At 41.8% G+C, this 24,917-nt stretch overlaps 1 protein-coding gene across 7 annotated transcripts in view; it reads left to right on the top strand.

The window, feature by feature from the left end:
- The window catches only part of DRC1 (dynein regulatory complex subunit 1), a 37,784-nt gene that overhangs the window by 6,000 nt on the left and 6,867 nt on the right, over positions 1-24,917 (top strand). For 2 of the 7 annotated variants that reach the window (XM_074331800.2, XM_074331804.2), the window contains 11 exons: positions 2,638-2,750; positions 4,815-4,998; positions 5,575-5,712; positions 6,691-6,777; positions 7,599-7,721; positions 15,421-15,560; positions 18,033-18,056; positions 20,918-21,052; positions 21,392-21,624; positions 22,485-22,598; positions 24,181-24,293. In XM_074331800.2, the coding sequence (XP_074187901.2) occupies positions 2,638-2,750; positions 4,815-4,998; positions 5,575-5,712; positions 6,691-6,777; positions 7,599-7,721; positions 15,421-15,560; positions 18,033-18,056; positions 20,918-21,052; positions 21,392-21,624; positions 22,485-22,598; positions 24,181-24,293 (1,404 nt within the window). The remainder of the gene's footprint in view (positions 1-2,637; positions 2,751-4,814; positions 4,999-5,574; positions 5,713-6,690; positions 6,778-7,598; positions 7,722-15,420; positions 15,561-18,032; positions 18,057-20,917; positions 21,053-21,391; positions 21,625-22,484; positions 22,599-24,180; positions 24,294-24,917) is intronic. The other 5 variants (XM_088796251.1, XM_074331801.2, XM_019735389.3 and 2 more) reach the window with 5 other exon arrangements.

Below are 24,917 nucleotides of genomic sequence, written 5' to 3'. Positions count from 1 at the left end.
TTGCAGTGCACCTTTCTTGTGATTCAGGTGATCACATATGTGTGTTTGTTTCTAGATTCTCTGTTCTGTTCCACTGGTCTATTTGTCTGTCTTTATGCCAGTTGCATGCTATTTTTATTACTGTAGCTTTGTGACAGGGCTTGATACCTGGTAGGGTCTTTAAGATTGTGTTAGCTATTCTTGACCCTTTACATTTCCATGTAAATTTTAGAATCAGCTTGTCAATTTCCACCAACAAAACATGCTGGGATTTTAACTGAAATTGGGTTGAATCTGTAGATCAATTTGGGAAAGAACTAATATCTTACCAATCTAGAGATTCACAACTCATGAGGATAAAATATCTTTATTTAGATATTCTTTAATTTTGCTCAGCAATGTTTTATACTTTTTATTGAGGTTATAATTGCTCATGGTTCATATATAAAAGTATAATTATTTTCATATATTGACTTGATATCCAACAACCTTGTCAAATTCACTTTTGAATTCTAATAGATTACCTGTAGTTTCTTTTTTATTTTTTTACATAGATAATCATTTCATCTGAAAATAACAGTTTTATTTCTTCCTGTTCAATAGTTACACCTTTCATTTCTTTTTCTTGCCTCATTGCACTAGATTGGCCCTCCAGGCCATTAAATAGAAGTGGTGGTGGTGAGGGTCCCGTGTCTTACTCTGGCTTTCCTCTGGATATCTCCCCCCCCCCGCAAGTGGACACCCCTCAAGTTCACTCAGAGCCCAAGTTCCCCCTTTAGGTCACTCTCTGTGTATCACAGAACCCAAATTGCCTGCCCAAAGGGTTCTGAGCACACGTTCAAGGCCTGCATGGGCCTCTTCCTGGGGTCTGTCCTGCTCAGGGCAGGCGAGGCCACAGTGGAGTGACCTCTAGGCCTGATGGATTGCCAAGGGGTGTAAACGGAGCTGGGAAATCCATATGCCTCATGTGAAGCCCTTTGTGGTGGAAGAAAGAGGTGGGTGGGAATGGGGTGGGTTGTGGGCTGGAGGTCAGAGACCGGCTCTCCCTCAGAGTTCTGAGTGGCACTCTGAGGTATAGTCTGAATTCAAAGTAGGACTTCTAAATTGTTATGAAGGTGTCAAGGTAGGAGGACAGAACATATTTTATTTGGCAGCTTATAACACTGAATTATAATTTGTAAATATTTAGATATATGGTCGGTAGACCTCCATTTAAACTCTTCCCCCGGGTCTCAGAAATGTCAGGGGTGTGTTTGTTGCTTTGTTGGTAATTATATAATTTTCTTCAATTTTACTTTGAGTCTTAAATACTGGCTTCAGAAATTTCTGATGTTCGCATTGTTTGAGTAGAAAATAGAAAATTGCTCAAAACTATAGGAAGCCGTTACTTCCTTATGCATGTAAAACCATTTGGTACAAGTGATAAAGCAGCAGGCATTTAAAAAAGTCTGCGGTACCCAAGATATCTGGGTTTAGGGTCTGTGCAGTAGTCGTTAAAACTGCATTTCAAAATTCCCATAGACCAGCGAGTTGAAATAGCGTCTCAGACCATTTCAATGACTCCTCGGGGTAGAGCTATTTATGGGTTCTTAGTTCAGAAATGGTTTGAGAATTGGAGAATTTGTAAGTTCCAAAACAGACTTGGAAAAACTTAGGCATGAATTAAAGATACCTGAACTTTTTGATGAAATTATGACATTACCAAGAGGCCAGGAGTGAAGCCACTGAGTGTGGAATTTATAAAGAGGGGTTAGGAGGATACCAATAGCAAAATTCCTGAGTCCGTTAAGGGAGAGGGCAGTGCAGCCAGCTACAGTTCTCTCCTGTATCAGAACAAAAGATCCCACACGACATTAAATAATGGCTTAAATAAGACAGAAGTTTATTTTTCTGCCTCACTTAATAGTTCAGAGTATTAGTCGTCCAGGGCTGATATGGGGGCTTCTCAATGTCGGACCCTCATTTCCTTCTGCCCTTCCTTGGGTTGCCTTCATCTGCTCATCACATTGTAGTTTAACACCACATTCCAGCCTGGGAGAAAGGGGAAATGGGTAGCAGAGGGCATACCTTTCCCCATTAAGGCACAATTCAGAAGTGGCATGTATCCATTCTGCTCGTGTGCTCAGATCAGACCATGTTCTAGCTGCAAGGGAGTTTGGAAGATGATTCTATTTTGGGAGATCAAATGCCCAGCTAAAATTTGGGTGTTCTCTTACTAAAAGAAGAGGGGGAAATGGACATGGGAGGTCAACTATTATTGTCTGCCTCACCCCCCCAAATGAGAGTCTTGGAAAGGACCCTGGCAGTGCCGCCACTTGGAGGCTGACTGGGGACAGTACATGTACCTGGAGCACATGCCAGCATACTGACAATAAACTAAAGGACACCCAGAGTCTCACAGAGCTATTAAATTGTAACCTATAACATCATGTCACCAGTGCCCGGATGGAAGTGGGTGGCTAAATAGATGCTACCCTTAGAAGTCTTACGGTAGCTTTTAATTCCTGTTTGGTGAGATAGAATAGCTACCAACAATGTGCAAAGCGTTTCTAACTTTATAACGTTATACATTTATAAACAACTTTATGAATTTTACAAATGTATACATTCTTTATAAAGTGTTCTAACTTTTATAAATTCTCACTTCTTTGTTTTCAGAAATTGGCTAAACTGCTGCTCTGTGGCACTGAGTTGGTGACAAATATCCAGGTGGCTGCAGATATCAGAGAGACTCGCAGGAGAGTTGAAGAAGAGGAGATAAAGCGTCAGAGGTGAGGAGGCCCCTGCTCTGAAGACTGGTGGGTGTGTAGCTCTCTCCTCTCTGGGTCCCTAAGTTGTCCCTAGTCATTGGAAAGTGGCTTTGTCGGATTTGTATAGTAGAATCCTCTTCTTTCCCTTGGAATCCTCCCTCCCTCCTTCTTTCCTTCCCTTCCTCCTGGCTTCCCGCCCTGCTTCCTCCCTTCCTCAAGTGTTACTTTCCTGACATGTGCCAAGCTGTGTGGATACAAATAGGAGTGAATACAGCCTCTGGTCTTGATGTTCAGTCTAGTCAAGATCGACATGGAAACAGCCAACCATGATTTATGTTAAAATGAAGGTATGTGGAAAGAGTTGTGGAAACACATGTTCTCTCTGGAGCAGTGAGAGGAAACTCACCAGGCAAAGTGCCCCTTGGGTTGGGCTGTAAAGGAAGAATAGGAATTTGAGGAGTAGAAGAGTGGGCCTGTTAGGCAGAGGGAACAGCTTGTGCAGAGGCACAGATCACACGATGTGCTTGGGAATCGCATGACAGTAAAGGATATATGGGCAGGGGGTAGGGGACAAAAAGCCATGAGGGTTTAAATGAATGAGAAGAACCGGACCCATAAACATCTCAGTGTTATGCACAGTGTAGCCGGTGTTACAGAATAGTAAAGACTCCACGTTTGAAGCATAGAGGGTCAGAGGGGTAATGGGAACCCATGGAAGACCTTCAGCTCCAGTTCTTAGCAGGCAGACTGCCAGGCACACTCAGATTCCCAGGCCTCAGGTTGCTCAACAATGTAGAGTTCAATTAGAAAAGCAACCCACTTGACCATTTTAGCCCATCTCAGCGTACATATACACAGTGCGATTTTAACAAGAGTTTTAGTTGTTCAGCTTAAGTATTTCCCCCATGGCAATTTTACCACCTTTACCAGTATGCAATTGTGACTTTATTCTTGAAACTTCCCACTGACTGTCATGGGTTGTGTCAAGCTGAATTGGCTGATCCCCAGCAGGGCCAGCTTGCGAAAGGCCCAGAGGCCACGCCAGGGAGTTAGGCTTCGTCCTGTAGCCATTGAAGAAAACTTGAAGGGCTTAAGTGGCAGAGTTAGAAGACAAATGTGGGTTTTAGAAAGATGACCTGATGGCTATTTCTCACTTTTTGTAGAAACAAGTCAACTGAATTCTAGTATGAATATGTGTCCTGACGTGGAAGGTGGGGCGGAGAAAGGGGATCGATCACAAGATGATTCCTGTCCTCAAGGGCATTTGCACTCTTGTTTGGAGACAGTCTCATAGAAGTACAGTCTGTTGGGGTAGGGACGGAGTCTCTGGCATATGCCCTCGCCCCTGTTCTCAGAAGGAGCCCCACATCTCAACCCTAAGGCCTTCCTTCAGTCCAGGCCCATCCTCAAAATACTCCATCACACAGTTTCTTTGGAATTTCTGAAAAACCATCTCTGTTTCCCATTGCTAATGGTGGAGTTTCCCTATTTGTACATTTCACTGGTCTTTGATTGATAATTTGGGAGAGGAACGGCCGACACTTGAGGTCATGTTGGTAATGACAATTCATCATCTGAGCACCATTTGTTAAGTGAGTCGTGTGCTGAGTATCAGCTGATGTAATTCTGACGACTGACAACAGCCATTTGAAGGTAGACACGCCATTTCATGGATGAGAACAATAGGGGCTTGCTGAGGTTAAGCAACTTGCCTAAAGTGGAGAGTTAGTAGCAAAATCAGGACTTGAACACAAGCTATGTGACTCCAGTGACAAAGGACTGAACTATTGTGTGTCACCATCTTACTCAGAAGTATTGACAGTTGATCCATGTGTATGTATGTGTGTGTATAGCTTTACTGTTGATCAGTTTTTGTTGTGTGTCACTTTGTTAATTTGGTCTCAGTTCCTTATTGTCAACGATTAAACTAAAAGATTTCTCGGAGCCTGGTTTGGTTTCGGTGGGTGTATCTGGAGGCAGTGCTTGGTAGGCGGGCATGTGGTACAGACTCCGGGGACCCATCTGCTCTGTTGAAAGGCAACATCAGCAACTGGGCGGGCATGGCCGGTGTCCTTGTATTTGCAGGCTTGAAAAGCTGGAGAATGAAGTCAAGACCAGCCAGGACAAATTTGATGAAATCAGCGCCAAGTGGGAGGAGGGCAAACAGAAGATAATTCCCCAGGAGCTGTGGGAAATGCTCAACACCCAGCAGGTGCACTGCGCTGGGCTGATAGAAGATAAGAACAAGCTTATCAACGAGTTACAGCAGGCAAGAGTCTCGGTCGCTCAGGCCCAGCCCAGTGGGATCGGGCTGGGGGCGTTTCTCCGGGTTATTGGTTTGCTTTTCCTGAAAGGAAAACTGTGGAGGCCTTACGTCAGGACTCAGAATGCTGCATCAACTTTTCACCAGAAGAAGAAAAGGCTTGGTGCAGTCATTTTAGAGTGATTGGTTTCCTAATAGAAAGATGTCCTTTTGCAGCAAATGCTGTTTCCGATTTTATGTGTTAAGGAATGGAACTTGGTCTGCAGTAGATATGTTCCTGTGTCACTCAGCTGGCACACCCAGGGCTTCCTGGGAGCTTGCAGGGAGATTTGCAGGAAATAAACATTGAGGGTTTGATTCTGTGCTGCTCCTTCAGCGCTTTGTCCGGAGCTGAGGCCACTCCGTGACATCTGGCCGTGCTTTCTCCGGGCCTTCCCCAACTTTTCTGAAGCCACTTTCTCCTTGTACAGCTGTAATTCCTCCTGGTCACAGATGCTGATGAGAGGGGGCCAGGTGGGGTGTGCATGGCACCTCTTGCTTCTGTGTCAGTTTGTGACCAATCTTTGACACGCTCTTTTCTAGGAGTTAAAAACAAAGGATGACCAATATGTGAAGGATTTGAAGAAACAATCAGATAACATCTGCCTGCTCCTGGATAGGATGGAAGAACAAGTGAAGAATGTAATGAAAACCTTTCGTCAGGAGCTCCATCACATTGAGGTAACGGGTGTGGAAGGCCTGCTGTGTGCCCTGGGAGGCCCCTGGGAGGAGAGCTGGGTCTGTCCTAACCATCTAAGGAGGGGCCCAGAGGTCCCGTCCTCTGATTTCTGTCTGTGCTCTGGGGTTTCATGAATTTATTTACTCATTCAACAGATAGTCATCAAATGACTACTGTATTCCAGGCACTGTACCAGGGACTGGGAATACAGCCATGAACAAAACAAAATCTTCGATGAAGCCTGTATTTTATTAACACAGCTAGACAATAAACAGATACATTACTAACTATATAATTTGGCAGGTGGTAATGAGTGCTTTGAAAGAAAATAAGAGCAGGCAAGGGTGAGAGGAGTAGAGGAGGGAGATAAGTGTTCCATAACCTTCCTTTATCTGATTTATTAATGGTGGTCAGAGCTGGGGAGATGGGAAAGGGGCGTGGCAAACAGGATTCAGGAATCAATACTTTGAATTTGAAGGAAATGTTAAGAATTGAGATTGAAATTTAGATCTTTCCAAAATGGAAGAGAGCCAAGAAGGTGGGGGATCTCTCTCTTTGGATTATTATAGACTCATTTCTGCGTCCCAGGCCTACCACGGTGAGCACCATGCTGCTTTTGCTTTGTGGAAAGCCCAACCATAGCAATGCAGCAACCCTAATCATGACTGAATTATGTGCCAGGGTTTGCCAACAAGGGCACTGGCCTTCCTCCAGCTCCTTGCCTCAGATATTGACTAAGTTACAGGAGAGTTGGCACATTTCCTCTCTAAACTTGTGTGAAGTATAGACTTCATATCACTGATTTCCATGTAACAACTTGCGTAGACATTTGGTTGCATGAAACTTGGCAAGTCTGCATTTGGATTTGCCTTTGTGTGGTTGGGAACGTGGCACTTGCACTGTTAACTAAGAGTTCTTTGATACTCTGGGACCTGCCTCATCAGGAGAGACACAAGAGCCCGTTTTCTTCTTCATTGTAGAAAGCATTTGAGGTGGAGCGGCAGGAGCTCCTGACCAGTAATAAGAAGAAATGGGAGCGGGCGCTACAGGCTCACAACACCAAAGAGGTAAGGGGTGGGGGCAGGTGTCAAGGGTGATCCCTGGAGTCTGGGGTGATGGCTACGGTGACTGAATATGCTGGCCTTTTTGTACCTTGGGGAGGGTTGCTATGGCAGGCATTCATTACTGAGCTTCATAACTCATCAGCGTGGCCTTGCAGATGGCAGATGTCTGGTGGCGGTGAGTGCCACCTTTGCAGCTCTCGGTGATCTCCACGGTCCTGTCACTTTCTTCTTTCTTTCCTGGGCACCTACCCTGGTCATGGGTATTTGTGGCCCATGGAGCTGCTTTAAGACACATTTTAAAGGGTGTGGGGTTGTCACTTTATTTCAGAGATGTAAAGAATGAAGAAAAACTTGACCAAGTCTCAGTGATTTTTTTTTTTAGAAATACAAACATCTGACTGTGCTTAATTTCTTTTTTTCTAAAATTTCTTTTAAAATTACAGCTGACATACAAAGTCATTTTAGTTTCAGATGTACAACATAGTGATTAGACATTTATGTAACTTATGAAGTGATCACCCCGATAAATCTAGTGCCCATCTGACACCGTGCATAGTTATTACAATATTACCGACGATATTCCCTGTGCTGTACGTTACATCCCCTGTGCTTAATTTCTTAATGGAGCTTTCCTCTTGGAGTTTCTGGCCCCAGTAAGCAATGTAAAGCCTTGGATCGTAGTGGCTTCTGAGGGCTGATAGCTTCCTTCCAGAGTCACGACACTTTCAGTCCCTCCACTGTGTCACTCGTGTCAGGCCACTTGGAGGAGCGAGTCATGGCAGGGACAGGGCCTGACTTTCCCCCTCGTCTTCTTGTGCCTTCAGCTGGAGTATCTCATGAACCGCATCAAGAAAGTGGAGGACTATGAGAAGCAGCTGAACAAGCAGAGGATATGGGACTGTGAGGAGTACAGCTTGATTAAGATCAAGCTGGAGCAGGATGTCCAGGTACGACCTGTCCCTCCGCTGGGGCAGCTGGGTGGCAGAGCAGGCAGAGAGCACCCAATGTTTCGTCCACAGCACTGCCGATAATATTCTAGAGTTGGTCCATTCAACGAGTATTTATTAATGAGCTGCTTTCTTTTAAATGACCGTATCTGAAGGAGCTCATGTACAAGATATGCGTGGGAGAATGCTTTCTGTCAAAAAACGGGCGGAGAACTGCCAAGATGCCGAAAGGAGGAAACTGTGACATGAGAGGAATCATTGAGAGCATTGTGCATTTTAGCAGAGTAAAGGGAAAATGTCCCTCGGGCAAGTTCGCTGTGTCAGAGGGCCAGAACCAGGACAGCCACCATCTGATGAGTGTCTACTGTATTCCAGGCCCTTAGTACACAGTATCTCTAATCCTCACACTAACATGGGAGGGAGAAAACACTAACGACGTTTTTTTTGAGGATTAAACGTTTTTAAAATTTTTTTTTAATTTTTCAATTATAGTTGACATTCAGTATTGTATTAGTTTCAGGTATACAGCCTAGTGGGTAGACATTTATGTAACTTATGAAGTGATCCCCATGGTAAGACTAGTACCCATCTGACACCATATGTGGTTGTTACAATATTTTTGACTATATTCCCTGTGCTGTACTTCACATCCCTGTGACTAATATGTGACTGCCAATTTGTACTCCTTAATCTCTTCACCTTTTCTGGTGGAATTTCAAGAAAAAAAATGCTATCTATCTATCTATCTATCTATCTATCTATCTATATACATACACACACACATACACACACTATATATATAAATATATATCTAAATAAATTGTCTATCTATTATATATAAATTGTATATATAAATTTATATACATATGTAAATTATAAATTCTACTGATATAAAAGATGTGTAGTACATAATTTTCAAGTAATATAAAAATATTCCTCATTCTTTTTACTAACAGCATTTTATATGCCAGCAACCTGCGGCTCAGAGACAAGGCTACTTATCTAGTAAATGGTAAACCCTGGGTGCACACCCCGGGCTTCTGGCTCTATAGCCTGTATCTTTCCCATTATTCCAAACAGCCGCCTGACTGATGGTTGCACATTGCTGTAGGACAGATTCTGACTCACCATCAGAAACAACTTTCTAGTAGTTGGAACTATCCAATGTAGAAAAGGGTCGTCTCTCAAAACAGAGAGTCCTTTATCTCATAAAGTATTCACAGGCTGAAAGACCAAGTCTGTCTTCAGCACTGAAGGATTCCTGCAGTGGGAATGAGGTTAGTCCTTCTGGGTCCCAAAGTTCTTTCCAAGTCTAGGATTCTGTGTTTCAACATCAGATAGAAAAAAAAAAAAAGCATCTCTAGTTGCATTTAGATATAATATAATTGCATCCTAATATTCAAGCCCGGTCTAGTCATTTCAGATTGTATCTAGAAAAGCATGTTATGTTAAGCTTTTCCACTTAGACTTTGGTAGAATTTCAGTTCTTACTCCTCTTGTACCTTTATATAACGAGGTTAAATAAAAAACACAATTAGACTACAAATATTTTTACCAGTCTTGAGAATTTTCCTCGGCCTTTCTCATATTAGTGTCATGGAAATGAGAGTTACTGACAAAGAACAATAGTCTGTAATAGAGCAGCACTAGTGATGTGGGCTGCATACATTACACTTTTAATGAAAATGGCTATTGTCGAGCTTTCTGAAGTTATCTTGGTTCTATGATAATTTATGTGACAAAACTGCACACTTGTTGGCCTCACACAGCGAAATAATGGAACTTCATGTTCTTTTTGTTGTTTTTTCTTTGGTGGTAAGAGCACTTAATATAAGATCTACCCTCTTAGCCAAATTCTAAGTACACAATACGGTATTGTTAGTCATAAGCTCTCTGTTCTACAGTAGGTCTCCGGAACTTATTCATCCTACAGAACTGCAACTTTGTGCCCGTTGACCAACACCTCCCTGTTTCTCCCACCCCTACCCCCTGGCAGCCCGGGGAGCAAATTCTGCTCTCTGCTTTTATGAGTTTGATGATTTTCAGATCCCACATGTAAGTGAGATCATGTAGATCTTTCTGTGTCTGACTTATTTCATTACTTAGCGTAGTACCCTCCAGGTCCATCCATGTTGGTGCAAATGGCAGAATTTCCTTCTTTTTAAAAGCTGAATAATATTCCACATTATAACTGTTACGTTTTCTTTATCCATTAGTCCATTGCTGGACACTTAGGTTGTTTCTATGTCTTGCTTATTGTGAATAATACTGCAATGAACATGGGAGTGCAGATGTCTCTTCAAGACCCGGATTTCAATTCCTCTGGATATAAACCCAGAATGGGGACTGCTGGATCAAATGATAATTCTATTTTTAATTTTTGTGAGGAATCTCCATATTGTTTCCAAAGTAGCTGCAACAATTTACGTTCCCACCAACAGTATACAAGGGTTCTTTTCTCCATATCCTTGCTAACATTTGCTGTCCTTTTTTTTTTCGATAATAGTCATCCTAACAGGTGTGAGGTTAAATCTCATTGTAGTTTTGGTTTGCATTTCCTGGTGATTAGTAATGTTGAGCACCTTTTCATATCCCTGTTGGCCATGTGTATGTCTTCTGTGAGAAATGTCTGTTCAGGTCCTTTGCCCAATTTCTAATCAGGTCATTTATTTTTTTGCTATTGAGTTGTAGGAGTGGACCCTCATGTTCTTAATCCAATCTTCAAATGCTTGAACAAAGCCAAAAAAATTCTGGGACATGGGGAGATTATGGGGGGTGGGGGCCAAGGTAAGACTAAGAAGGTGAGGGACAGAGAGGCAGAGAACCTGGGAGACCTGGCTGTCTCGACCCCCCGACCCTGTCTGGATGGAGTGTGGGTATTTGGGAGGGAAACCCAGGGGGGTATTCAGAGAGGGCAAGTGTGTGTAGGTCCTCTGCGTAACAGTCAGAACAGTTCTTCACTGTGTCGGAATGGAAACCAAGAGTGCACTGTCCCACATTATACCCTTTAACTGAGAAGAGATCATCATATTGCAGTATGTGCAATGTTTTAGTAGATTGAACTTCATTCATCATAGTGCCTCTTAGCTGTACTTAACACTACACATTAAAGTCAAGTAGCATCGTTTTTTGTCAAGAACATATGGCATGCAGCTCAACATTAAATTTGCTCTTTCTAACTAATTCAGAGTACTATATAACTTCTAAAATATATAGCTGAAAGTTTTGCAACCACAAAAATACAAAGGCTCTAATGCACATAGATTTGGTTTGATGAGTAAAGTAGAAGAAGTAAAAAGAAAAAAAAAAGAATGTCTACTTTCCAAGTGCTTACTGCCAGTAAAGTCACATTATTAATGAGCCAAGAGAAGCCTATAAACATTTTGCACTCAGGGATTTTACCATCTGCCCACCACTCCAAAATAAAACTGCTAGAAAAACTTAGTTCTTGATGCAGGAAGTAAATTTTAAAAAAATTTTAAGGGCCTTATTGCTCATTTAAAATTGTAAAATAGTTTAGTTCAACTTTAGGGACTATTACTTTAAATACCAGAATAGTAATCACAAAAAAATTAAAGATGAGTTATTTATTTAACAAATATTGTGAACTTACATCATGCAAAACACAAGGATAAACAAGATACAGTCCCTGCCCTCAATGAACTTATAATCTTTCGAGTAAGAAAGAAAGTTACATAAAGAGAAAGAGAGAGACAGACAGAGAGCGAGCCCCACATAAATAGTATAAAAGAATGAGTCAAGGATAAGAAAAGGGTAAGCGAGCGTTTATGCTGCATATGCAATTGTTAGTCTGCGGTTCCAAAATGGAATCCAGGTCCCATCCCAGGATCGAGATTGGTGATGAAGAGGCCATGGGTTCTCTGGAGTCAGTCAAGAAGGCCAGAAGGAAAGGCTATTTTAAATTCCCATTATGCTGGGGCATCGATGGCAGTGGGTTTTCTGAGCCTGTGGGCAGGACATGGTACCCACAAGGAGCTGTGGAGAAGCTCATGCTTGTTCCAGGTAAGAGAGGGAAGGTGTCATCAACTCCTGCCATTCCTGTAACACTGAAGGACTTCATGGTAGGTTAGATTGTTTATAAATTATTCACGAAAACCAAACATGATGTTTTGCTATTAGTCTTAGGAACATAAAGTATAGATTAGCAAAATATCTTTGGATAATTGAATAATAAGCGGAGACATTTAACAAAATCAATTACAATTTAAAAAATATAAAACTATATTCATTGTATGACAATCAAGAATGGCAGCCGTACATTGAGATTAAAACCTGAGATAATTAACAATCGGGTCACCGTTACTAAAATTATGGGGAGCATAGGTGTTGCAAACAAATAGTGTAATTCACGTAATTGTCTGCTGTAGCCTCTGTACTGTGAGAGGCGCGAGACTGTTACTAGTTCTGGAAGTTCAATGGCAGCACCGCCATGAACTGAAGCCCCCAGAGGTTGTCTTGAGACAGAGCTGAGATGAAGGAGTGGCTGGTCTGTGAGCTGGTGTGAAGGGAAGCCCGTGGTGCACATTGCGATGCGTTGCTCGGGCCTCCAGGCATCCGTCCCTAAGAACATACTCTAGCAAAGAGCAGGAAAAAGCGTTTTCCATAAGAGGAAATAGAATCACTAATAAATATTCAACTGCACAAGGAAGCAAACGAATGTAAATTAAAGCAATTAGGTGACAGGTTGTTATTTTTTGACTAGGGAATCATCACAGGACCTAATTAGTTTAGTTCAGAGTTTTGTACATTGCGTTCAGAGATACTGAGATACTAGTGGTAGTTTCAGGAAACTAAGAAAAAAAGTGATGCTAGTGATATTTTTTTGTTTCAAGATGTATTATGTAGGAAACATAGAGTCCATGTACATAGTTATTGCTATGTAATAATCTGCCTTGGAGAGTGAAATTTACATGAAAGTTCACATGCTAGAAGTTGCATTTATAACTCACATGCTCTCTCTGTGTTATAAATATAAAAACTGTTCTATGGTCAAGTACGTTTGGGAAATGCCATCTCAGTGATAGGGGCTTATTGCAAAGCCATGAGAAGGAGGAGGTCCCTGGACATCAGTAGAGCAGACATCCCGGCACTCTGGGTCTCAGGGCTCTGTATCATCATCCCCGGGAAGACTGGAACAGCCACTCATTGTCATTCCAAATCCAGAGCAGCTCTGGACACCCTCCTTCTCTGTGAGTGTCCATGCTTTCTCACCATCCAACATGGAGCTTTTCTATTGGACTTTGTGCTGTGCCACTTCATAGATCAATGACCTTCCCTATGTCCCGGGCTGGTCACGTTAGGAGCAGTAAAGCTGGTTTCATTTGGAGCATGGAGACATAAATCATTGCGGCTTTACAGGAAGAGCTGCTGAGAGCCCCTTTCCCTAGTAGACCCTTGGCCATCCCTAGAGGGGTGTAGGGCTGAAGGCTACTCAGCCTGGGACCAACCAGCATCATTGCACTTGAAATGAGGCTATACCGTCAGCATCTTCCATAGGCCTTTGGGATGTTGTTCAAGTCAGAAATTTTGAAATTAAATTGTAATCATGCTCGGGAAAAGTCGGGTACAGCTCCCAGCAGCTCCCTGCACCACCCTGAGCACCCCGCCCCAGGGCTGCGCCTGCACTAGGACGTCATGGCCTGCCCTGGGTAATGCGCAGGGCTGACGGGGGGTGGTGAAGGGGCCACTTGCTCGCGTGGCCAGTGGGACTGTCAACTATAAATTGCTCTTTGCAAAGCAGTGTATTGAGAGCCTTTGACCTAGTAATTTCACTTCTGAAAAGCTACCTTAAGGAAAGAAACAAAACACCCAAAAAGTTTTATATATAATTGTCCTCAGCATTATTTTATAATATTGAAAAATTATCAAAACAATATCAAAGTACAACTGTAGGGAAATAGTAAAATATGATATATGATGAACATATCATGCATATTTCATATGTGATAAATTATGATATAAAATATTTTGTACCATTACAATTATGTTAATAAAGCTTGACTAACGTGGAAAATTCTTATGTTGTAATGTTCAGCGAGAAAAGTTGGTTATAAAACTGTAGGTAAGGTTGGATCTCAACCATGTAAAGAGCACTGGAAGGAAACATGCCAATATGTTGACAGAAGTTGCCTTTGGATGGTAGAATTTTGGGTAGTTTTTCCTCCCCTTCTCTGTTTCCTCCTTTTTCCTTTTGCTGTACTTTCTGCATTTTCTACAATGAGCAATTATTACTTTCACAATCAGGAAAAGTTTTTACAAAGAAAAACAGATAGCTAGAAAAAGTAAATAAAAATTTGACTAAACAAGTAGAGAAATTGAGAGGTACACTTAGTCATCCCAGGGACCAATACCACCTGCTAAAGAATAGATGTTGTAGGACCCTCATCACTGAGTCCCTTGGTTACAATGTGGGGAATCACCAGATTCCACGTGGAATGTGAAAATGACTCGCCCTCTGATGATGTGTCAGCGCCTTCATTCACCTCCTGGCTGGTTCCCCTTCTTGAGGAGGACTCCAAGGAAGGGATGGTTCCCTAGAATCACTTCCTCTGTTGATTCCTTGGTCAAGGTCTATAGCTTAGTGGAGGGACGTGGAAGGAGGCATAAAAGAGCACGTCACATGTCTCCGCTTTATCAAGGACCCATTACACTTAATTGCATCCTCCTTCCTGCATTTCCACTTGGGAAATGTTTGCCCCTCTTTCATCTTTGTTTCACTCACGTCAGAGTGCTCTTTCTGCACTGCCAAGGCTGATCATTCCACTCTCTTGCTTAACAGCAGTGGCCCTCCATTGCCTTCAGCATAAAGTGTTCAATTCCTGGCTTGGCCAGGCCCTGCTGCTCTGTCCGCCTCCTTTCTGACCATCCCCTGCCCCACAACTTAAACTTACCTTACAACTTAAACTGGTCGGCGTTTCCCCAGAGCACGTCTCTCTAGAACTCTTTCCTCTCAGGTGACCACCCAGGTAACTCCTACCCATTCTCCAAGTCTCAGGCATTCTGATGCCATCTTTTCAGGGATCCCAGGCCTGGCCACGGAAGAGCTCCTGTCATTGACCCCATGTCACCCTACGCTTACTCCCCTCTTACTTCTTATCACCAGCACTTGTTATCTGTCTCTCTCCTAGACAGGGCAGGACTGTGCCTGACAGGGCAGAACCAGTGTTTTCCCAACAGCACCCAGTAAAGTGTCTGACATATGTTAGGCACTCAGTAAGTATTCACTGAATGAATATGACTAATGGAAATCCAAAAAGGAAGGATGGTTGTGCCTCTCCTCCTTTAAGATGCTAAATACTAACATTGCCGACCAGAATCAGAGTGGGAAGACTGCAAGTTTCTGTGGCAAGATTAACTTTTACGGTATTTCTAATGGGGCTACTTATATCTCTCCAGGGTCTAGAGCAGAGTACCAGAGGGAGCTGGACTTGAAAGCTCTGTCTGTGATCTCTCTTAGGTTTCAGGTATGTAGGCTTTAGCTTGCAGTTGAACGATTTATATTTTTTTCTGGTTGTCCTTTAACTTGTCTCTAATGATAGATGTTTCCAAGAATTCAGGTGTGGCACTTGTCCTTGGGGTTCCTCTGATATGATTCCAGAATGAACTACTGGGGACGCTCAGGCATAACACATAATACCAGGGCCAATTAGTATTATATGTTTTTAAACTTTAACTTTAGGTTCTTGAGCAACAGCTTCAGCAAATGAAAGCAACTTATCTGCTGAACCAAGAGAAATTAGAGTACAACTACCAGGTGCTGAAGAAGAGAGATGAGGAAAGCACAGTGATTAAGTCCCAGCAGAAAAGGAAGATCAATCGGTAGGCTGGCTCGCAGGACTTCATTATTCTGGGCCCTTCCACGCTGAAAATAGGGGTGGGCGTGTGCGCTTCTCTTCTGTAGGAGTAGAAACTGTTAAAAATATACCCAACTCTTATTAAAAGAATTTTTGGGAAAAGATAATACATTCAACTGGTTCCCCTCTCCCCCACCTCCTAGAAAAAAGTATGCAGCAAAAAGTCTGTCTCCTGTCCATTTGTCTGGTTCCTTTCCCATCTCTGTAACCATCATTTGTTTCTTCCAGAATGTTTTATGCCTATACAAACACAAATAAATATTCTCATCCCCCTCTGCTTTTACACAAATAATAACATTCTATATACCTTGAAGATATATTTATACCAGTTCATAGAGCTTTCATTTTATTTTTTAAGCTGCCTAGTACTCCACTGCATAGATTTACTTAAGGGACATTTCATAGGTAAAATCATTTGCTATGATTTATTTAAGCAGTCCCTACTGATGGACATTTAGACTGCTTCTGACTTTTGCTATTGCAAATAATATCAACGTAAGTATCTTGTTATTATAGGAAGTAGTACATGTGCGTTATAGAAAACTGGAAAATATCGCAAGTGAAAGTAAGATAAAAACAAAGACACCATATTCCTCCCACCAGAGATTAAGTGTGTAGCTTTCTGGATATCTTTAATAGATACTGTGTTTTCCTGAAAATAAGACCAAGCCAGACAATCAGCTCTAATGCGTCTTTTGGAGCAAAAATTAATATACGACCCGGTCTTATTTTACTATAAGTATTGGTATAACATAACATAACATAAACATAACATAACATAACATAACATAACATAACATAACATAACATAACATAACATAACATAACATAATATAATATGATATACAATAATATAATACCCGGTCTTATATTAGTGTTTGCTCCAAAAGACGCAATTTGCAGGCGAAAGACGGCCTGATTGTCCGGCTAGGTCTTATTTTCGGGGAAACACGGTAGGTAGAGAGATACACACATAGATATGACATCCTACTGTTGCTATTGTTTTGTAATCTGCCTTTTTTTAAAAAGTCAACAACCTCCACCTTTCCATTTCAGTAAATTTCATTTCATCGAAGTTGTTGAATCACATTCAGATTTCCTCAATTGTGCAAAGATATTTTTTGTAGTAGGTTTGTCCAAGCTAGTATGTTATCTCGGACCAGGAGTTGCATGCATCAAGTTATTAAATTAAGTTCCTTAAGTCTCTCTGATTTGTCAAAATCCCCCCACCCCTCCGCCTGCCAACCTTCTTTTTTAAATGTTACTTACTTATATACTTACTGTATACTTTTTCCTGGTGTCTTTGTGTGGTGGGGTTGTGGAACCAGTTATCTGTTCAACAGACTGGGCCATTTATCTTACAGAATATCCCACTTTCTGGATTTGGATTTTTCCATTTGCTTGTTTCTCTGACCCTATATTTCCTTTAAATTGTAAGTTATAGCTGCAGACTTGCGGATTCAATTTACACATTTTGCCCACAGTATGATATTTCATAGGTCAGAGTGTGCGCTTCATGTTGCCTCATAATGGAAGACATTATATTATCTATTTGATCCACCATTAGTGATGCCAGGATTAGCTGTGCTGGGTAATGAATGCATTTGTGATTTTGATAGATATTGCCAGATTATTTTTCTTAGGGTTTGTGCAGATTTATGCTCCTAACAGCAATGTATGCAAGTACTTAACTCTCCACAGCCTTTGCTGTTTGTCAGTAGTGTGAGAACAGTATCTGAATGTATTTTCGTTTTGTATTTCTCTTGTGCATGATATTGGGCATAATTTGATATGTGTATGAATGATTTGGTATTGTCTTCTTTATGAATTACATATTATATATGAATATACCATGCCAACTTTTCTACTGGGGTTGTTGGTCCTTTTCTCATTAATTTTTAGGTACTCCTTATATATTAGGGAGATTAGCCTTTTGTTAGAAGAATTGCGAATATGTTTAAATGGTTTGCTGTTTGACTTTGCTTGTGGATTTTTGCAATGCAGATATTTTAAATCTCCATGTTGTTGAATTTGTTAGTACTCTCCTTTGTGGTTTCTGGGTTTTGACTCATAGAAATGCCTTCCTCACCCTGAGGTTATAATTTCAATTTTCCCATATTTTCCAGTGATACATTTATGGTTTCCTTTTACACTTAAGCTTTTGATCTACTTGGACTTGATCTTAGTGTACAGTTCGAGGCGTGAATTCAACTTTTGTTTTTCCCCAGGTGGTTAATAATCATTTTAATACCATTCCTTACTAATTGGAGATGACAACTTGATTACTTAATTTCTATATATATTCAGGTCTTTTCTGTTCCAGTACTACACTGTTTGAATTATTAGGGCACTAGAATATGTTTTAATATCTGATGGGGCACATCTTCCTCTATTACTCTTTAAAAATATAATCTTAACTTTTGATTCTTCATACCAGGCACACCGGCAATTACCAAACAAGGTAATGCTTATATACCTTATTTATTGTTGGTCTTTAAATGAAATCAGAGATGTATGTTTATACACACACCACACTGGTTCAAACAGTCATTTTTCCTTATGCTTGATCCCAATACTGTGGCTTACTGAAAGATACCTGTTACTCAGAAATTCTCATCCACCTTTCTCCTTTCCTCCCTTCTTTCCTGTCTCTTTCCTTCCGTCCCGCTTCCCTTTCTTCCTTTAAGAATTGTCTCCTAAATTCCAGAGCCTTGTGTGAGGCTCTGAGGAACAGAGTAGAATAAGACATCTTGTTTAATCCTTGTTTGAGATTTTCCCCAAAGCCCAAACAGCTATTTATGAAGTCTTCCATTTGTAGGTTGGTGATACATTTTGGACAAATGTTGGGTCTATAGCGAAACACCAGTTGACCTTTTAATAGTTACTTATCCTAGAAGATGATACTGAATAAGTGAACTGGCATCTTAAGCCCGATTATCTGAGATAAACGAGAGTAGTTAGGAGCCAATATTTATGGAAATATCCCACTATATGCACCGTACTAGATAGGAAAACCTCAAAGACAGACGCAAATCAGTACAGCGATAAGGGGTTATCTGGGAAGTCTTAGTAAAGAAGTGAAATAGTGAAGGGGGAGGAACATGACTTGGTTAAAAGGAGTTACGAGACGACTTCAAGGTAGACAGAGTGGGAGGAGGGAAAGGCAAGTCCGAAGGCAAGGAGGGAGGAATCAGGAAGTTAGATGTTTGATGAAGAGGTTGCGTAGTGGGAGAAGGGAGGCTGGTAAGACCTGGAGGTGCGGGAGGCAGATGTGGTTTTGATCCATGTGGCAGAACCATGAGTGGCATCATCTCCCCACCATCCGACTTACACAGTTTCCCTTCAACTGACCCTGCTGCTCCTCCTCTGTGAGCACATCATTGTTTTCTTCTTGCTTCCATGGCCGTTTTCCTTTCCTCATCACTTGCTCCTCTCCATTCATAATTTGACCGATGACCCGACTTGAACAAGAACTTCCCTCTGTAGGAGACCAATAAGGCCATTCTAGCCAAGCACCATGGCTTTTCCTCAAGCCTCGTCCAATTATTATTGGATACCGAACCTCAGAACTTTTTTCCTTTGGTTGTAATGACTCTAAAATATTTGATCTTCTTTCTCAATTTATTCCTGATGTGTTTCCGTGGGAGGTTCTTTTTCTTGCCTGGTAAGATATTCTAGAAAGCCTTTACCCCTGTGCTTTTTATTTTGATTCCATTGCTCTGCACATCAGTCTGATGGCTTTGAATGTCACCTCTTTGTTGATGACTACCAGCTTCATATCCCTAATCCCAAACTCACCTCCTCGCTTTATCTGGAACTGCCAACAGACATTTCCACGTGGAGCGTCTGTCATTTCCAGTGCACAGTTTCTGAACCCAGCCTTGCCAAGCCTCCCGGTGTCCATCCTTCCGCCTCGCTCCCTTCCTCTCCAGCTTCCAGCCGGTCACTGAGAACTTGGCGTTTTGTGGCGCCTCCCTTTGCAGCCATTCTTTCCTGTCCATCCCTTCTCCTGCGACCTTGATCAGACCTTCCGTATGCACCTGGAGTTTATTTTTGTTTTATTAGCGTCTATGATTTAGAGGATACATAGCAACTCTTTTATTAACTGACGCTGAAAAAAAAACACACCACACTTTGGAATGGCTACTTAAAAAAAATTTTTTTTGACACCTATATGTGGTAAGTGTCTTCTGGAATGCTATAGTTAAGAAAATGAATTAGGTATTTCTTTTTATCAGAGATGAAGTTAAATCATTTTTGCGTGTTATTGAGGACAAAAATATGAATGATTAGTGTTTGTGTTTTAGGGACCTTCTGATTATTTCAGAATCATACTTAAGAGGGAAATTTTTAGTTTTAAGAGTTTTTAAACTTAAAATATGTCAGCCTTCAACCTTTCTGTTCTGGTGTAAACGGGGCACTGACATAAGACACCTCTTCAGTAGTTTGGAGCCTGAAGTATGGTCCTGGGTCTCAAAGCTGTGCCTGGCATGCATATTTCATGGGACAAGTTTCCATGCACAGAGCTCCTCTTAGCAGTGAGGTGGGGAGCTGTGGCATGTCTGGATTCGCAGTGCTGTTGACCACGTTTTAAGTATTGTTCACTGTGCTGGAACCTCTGACCATTCCCCTCCCCTGCAAGCCACGGTAAGTTAGACGCCTCACCTCTGAGCTCCCCTGGCACCCTGTGTAAAACTCCTACAGGCTTTTTCACACTGTGCTAGAGTTAATATTTGTATTTATCTCTGACTGGACTATAGTGCTTTGTGTTCAAACATATCCCTTTGTTCATTTTTGTGTTTGAACATATCTTTGGCATGAAGGAGACCTTTCATGTTTGATAAATGAATGAATAAGTGAATAAATGAATGAATGAATGATTGGAGCTGGTAACAGTATCAGCTCTTTGAGAACCGATGACATATATCATAGGCTTGTGGTGTGCAGTTTTAATTGTTTCCTTTCTGCCTTATTTCAGAAGGTCAGAAGTTGAGATAGGTTATTTAAATATGTGAGGTTGGTACTAGTTAGGGACACTGACAAAGGGCATGTTGAGGGAGATTCAGTGACACTCTTGAGTAGGAGACAGGCTCTTGGTGGGTTTGGCCTTCTGGACAGTTTTAAATGCGTTCAGTTCTGGACAATCCCATTTCCTTCCTTTCCTTGACCACAGCTAGAGCTGTGTTTGGGAATATGTGGGATGGTTTTCTGTCTTTCCACAAACCTGATCCTGGGTTCTGTAGAACTAAATGAAATCGATGAGAGGAACATTACACCTTCTGTTCCGCAGCAGACTAACTTTTTTTCCCCTCTTCAACCCAGCCTGCACGACATACTTAACAATCTGAGGTCAAAATATGCCAAGCAGGTAAAGCAGTTTCAGGAGGAGAACCAGTCGCTGACCTCAGACTACAAACGCCTTGTGATGCAATTCAAGGAGGTCCAGAAAGCCATGAGGTATTTTAGGGACTTGGGTCCTAGATTACGGGGGTAGAGTTGGTAGTGGCTGTGATTTCATTAGACTTTGATATCACCGGCTTTCTGGGAGCTGGACCAGAGCACTAAAGAATCCTTTGTGCTATCGTCCATGTCCCTTTACTTGCATGTCGCCTACCTTTTCTCGAGATTTACGGGGATGGCTTTCAATCCATCATCGGTGGGAGTCGGCGGCCCAGGGATGGGGCCAGGTCTGGGATTTACCACAGCTCTGCCTCAGTTCTTGGCCTGCTGCTAATTGAAGGGGCCCTAGCCAGGCCCTTGGGTCACCTGGCCATGCTCAGTAACTCTCCTTCACAGGCATTTTGCTCTTGCTGATGATGAGAAGTTTCAGGAGATTTGGCTGATGAACGAAGAGGAGGTGAAGGATCTGATCAAGAGAGGCTTTGATGTGGACCGGATCATCCATACCCATCACCTGGGGCTCCCCTGGACGGCACCTGATTTCTGGTTCCTGAAAAATGTGGGGCCTCTGTCCCAGCAGCAGCAGAAGTCCGCCTCACAAATTTTAGAAGAGCTGCTGATGCAAACAGGTGACTAGAACAGAGTCATAGAGCCTTCGAGCTGGAGGGGCCCTTGGAGAACATCACGTCCACCCATTCATTTTACAGAAAAGGCAGCTGAAGCCCGGAGAAGGGGAAGAGGGCTCATAGCTAAGAGGTCCGCAGAGTATGAGTGTTCGACATGGCTTTTAAGACAGCTTCCCCCTCTTCCCTGTATTCTAAACTGGAAGTTAGGTCTAGAAGCTTGATCAGGTTCAAGTTCAATTTCTTTTTGCTAAATACACTGCTGTGTACCTCTACTGGGATAAACTAAGGTCAGGTTGTCTCTCTTTTTGTAATGTTTATAATGTTAATCATTGTTTAAGACCCATTAATTGTATTAAGGATTGCAAAATGATGATATTCTAAATTCTTATAATGTCATTTATTAGTCGGAACACTTCTGAAAAGAGAATCTTCCCCTCATCAGCTATTTGTTACTCTGAGATACAGTTTGCACAGGAAAAACAGGAAAATGGTTATTCTTTCTCTGTTTACCAGGTTACAGAACAAAGGGGTAGGGTCTCTAGCATCTTCCAAAGGGCACCAATGAGGTTTTTTTTGTTTTGTTTTTTTTTTAAAAAAAAGCATCATTATGAACACGTGGTTTAAACAAATTTGATATGTTCTGGTTTACTGTAATTATTATCCTCACTGATGCTCACATTGTCCCATCTTTGGCCAGTGCAAGTATCCTCGTGTTGGCTTCTGGGTCCTTTAGACACAAACCCAGCAGTTGTTGACATCTTCCCGGCTTTCCAGAATGACCAGATGTTCCAGGTCATTGCACTTTTTCTGCTTCAAGTCTGGAAGCAGCCGTTTCTCCAAGGAGACCTGGTCCTTTTCAACAGGGAACGGTATTTTGAAACCAGAGCCTGCGTGCTGGAGTTTTGGATTGTTTGCATTGCTCATTGTTCTAGGCCTCCTCCGTGGACGAGCGCAGTGTATCGGATTATGTTTTATAGGTAAAATAAGTCATGTGTTCATCCTAATACTTCCTAAGCATCACGGTGCCAGGACATTTACTTAACTTTATCAAACTCTGTCTCCTTTCTCCTAACTTGAAAATCTTGGTGCTCAATGACTCCACAATAATTCCCCACTGCTTTGCCGACTATACCCTAGAACCATCTCAGGGTAAAATACCAGCCACTAACAGATAGCTACTGAAAATGATCACCTAGCTTCTGCACAGTTCTTTCTGTGCTTAGGGTATATTCATTCTACTTGGGATGTACAGAGAGATTGCTGTCTTCTAGTCGCTTGGACTAGTTTCTATGTGGTTATGTCACCAACTGAATACACATTTAGGTCTTTTTGTTTTGTTTTACTTTTGATATTTGGGATTGCTTATTACAATTTTATAATTATGTAAAATATTTACATGTTCTCAAAGTCAAAGGTACAAAACAAGGTGTACTCAAAAAGAAGTGTGGCTTTTACCTTCTCCACCCTATTCCATCCCTCTCCTTTAGATAACTTTTGAAAATGTTATGGTTTATATTTTTGCTGCTTTTTAAAAAATTATAAACAAATATGTGTACATATTTACATAAACCATTTTTTTAGGTAAATGAGAACATATGTTTTTCTCCACTTTGCTTTTTTCACTTACAGTATATCCTGGAGACCAATCTGTAGTAGTAAGAAGAAATATTCTTTATTCCTTTTTTTATGTGGTACTCCAGTGTGGGGCTGTGCCGTAATTTATTCAGATAGCCCTCTGTTGATGGTCATGTGGGATATTTCCAGTTTTTTGTTTGTTTTTACTATTGCAAACATTGCTGCAATAAATAGCTTTGTGCATTTATGTTTTCATGTTTTTGCTGATGAATTGTGGGAATAGATCCCTAGAAGTAAGAGTGCTGCATCAAAGGGTAAATGCCTCTGTAATTTCGCTGGATATTGCTCCTTAGGGATGGTACCATTTTGCATTCCCACTGGCAATTTGATATCTTGTACTTTTAAAAATCTTTTCATATATCTCATTTAACTTTTTGAACAGCTAGAAAAGCCTGGGTAGAACAATGATTTTTATTCCTATTCTTTTTGGATGAAGAATATATAGTATAAAACTATAAGAAAATTTTTGGCTTTTGCTATCAGCTACCACTTCTTGCCGGTGATATTTTTTTGTGAGGCAGACTTTTAGTTGGTTGCTTCTAATCTGCTGCAGGTTTAGAAACCATGTATCAGATGTGCTAGATTTAGCTCGAAAATACAAATAAATGGGTTCACACACTCTGGAGCTCCCCCTTCCTGGTCATGGCTGGATTTTGAGTGTGGTATTTCCAAGTAGATAAAGTTTGGAAAAGTACGGCATTATAGACTGTTCAAGAAGGGCAGAATTCTCCAGATAGCCTCTTGTTCCGACCCCCAACCTCTCTGTTTTTCCCACATAATAGGCTTTCTTTAACTCATGCCTTAGAGAGGCTTTTTTAAGAGGTAAATTTTCTCAAGGAAAGCCATCTGTCTGTTTCTCAAAGTCAACAAGGCCAAGGAATGATCTTTTTCTTTCTCTCTCTCCTCTCTACGCTCCATCTACAGAAGAGGAGGGGGCAGAAGAGACCGCCTCGGATCCAGCGTCTTACCTGGACCTGCCAAAGCAAATTTCAGCAAAAACTACCAGAAAGATCCTTATGCTCCTGTGTGACGAGTCGGTGAGGGGCGGTGGCAGATGGACTCCTGGCAGGTGGCTTTGCCGACTTCCTGCTGTTGCTTCTTTTTTTAAAAAAAAAATAATGCTTTTTGGTTTTCAATTATAGTTGACATATAATATTAGTTTCATGTGTACAACATAGTGATTAGACATTTATATGACTCATGAAGTGATCACCCCAATAAGTCGACTACTCGCTGTTGCTTCTTGTGTGCTGCTTCTGATGACTCTGGCCAGGCCAGATGTGGCCGGGAGGCAGGAGTGGACCACTTCCGACTTGGTGGGGCCGTTCACAGAGAGGCCATGCCTCAGTGCTGGGCAGCTCCGTTAGTGGGTAAGCAAGGTGCAGTCCAGGCCGGCCAATGGGCTTCTGCTAATTAAAAAAGAAAAAAGGTCATTCTTCAAAGAAGGGGCACCAGTGTCACGTCCACAATCCCACCTGCCAAGTAGTGTGGCCACAAGTGACATGGCCTTTTTCTGGGAGCTTAGTGTACGATTACTCTGGGCGTGTTAGGCTTCGGATATCTGCCTTATATATTAGCAAAAACCACTAGACTTTATGGAAAGGCTGCATTGGGGCTGGTTCAGCTGGGAGTTGATTGTTACCAAACATTATTGGGTTTAG

Source organism: Rhinolophus sinicus, chromosome 2 (genome assembly GCF_057876585.1).
Source record: "Rhinolophus sinicus isolate RSI-liver-muscle chromosome 2, RSI-T2T, whole genome shotgun sequence".
In the NCBI taxonomy this organism is placed as follows: domain Eukaryota; kingdom Metazoa; phylum Chordata; class Mammalia; order Chiroptera; family Rhinolophidae; genus Rhinolophus; species Rhinolophus sinicus.
Note: the sequence above shows the minus strand (reverse complement) of the source record. Positions and strands in the feature narration are given on the sequence as shown.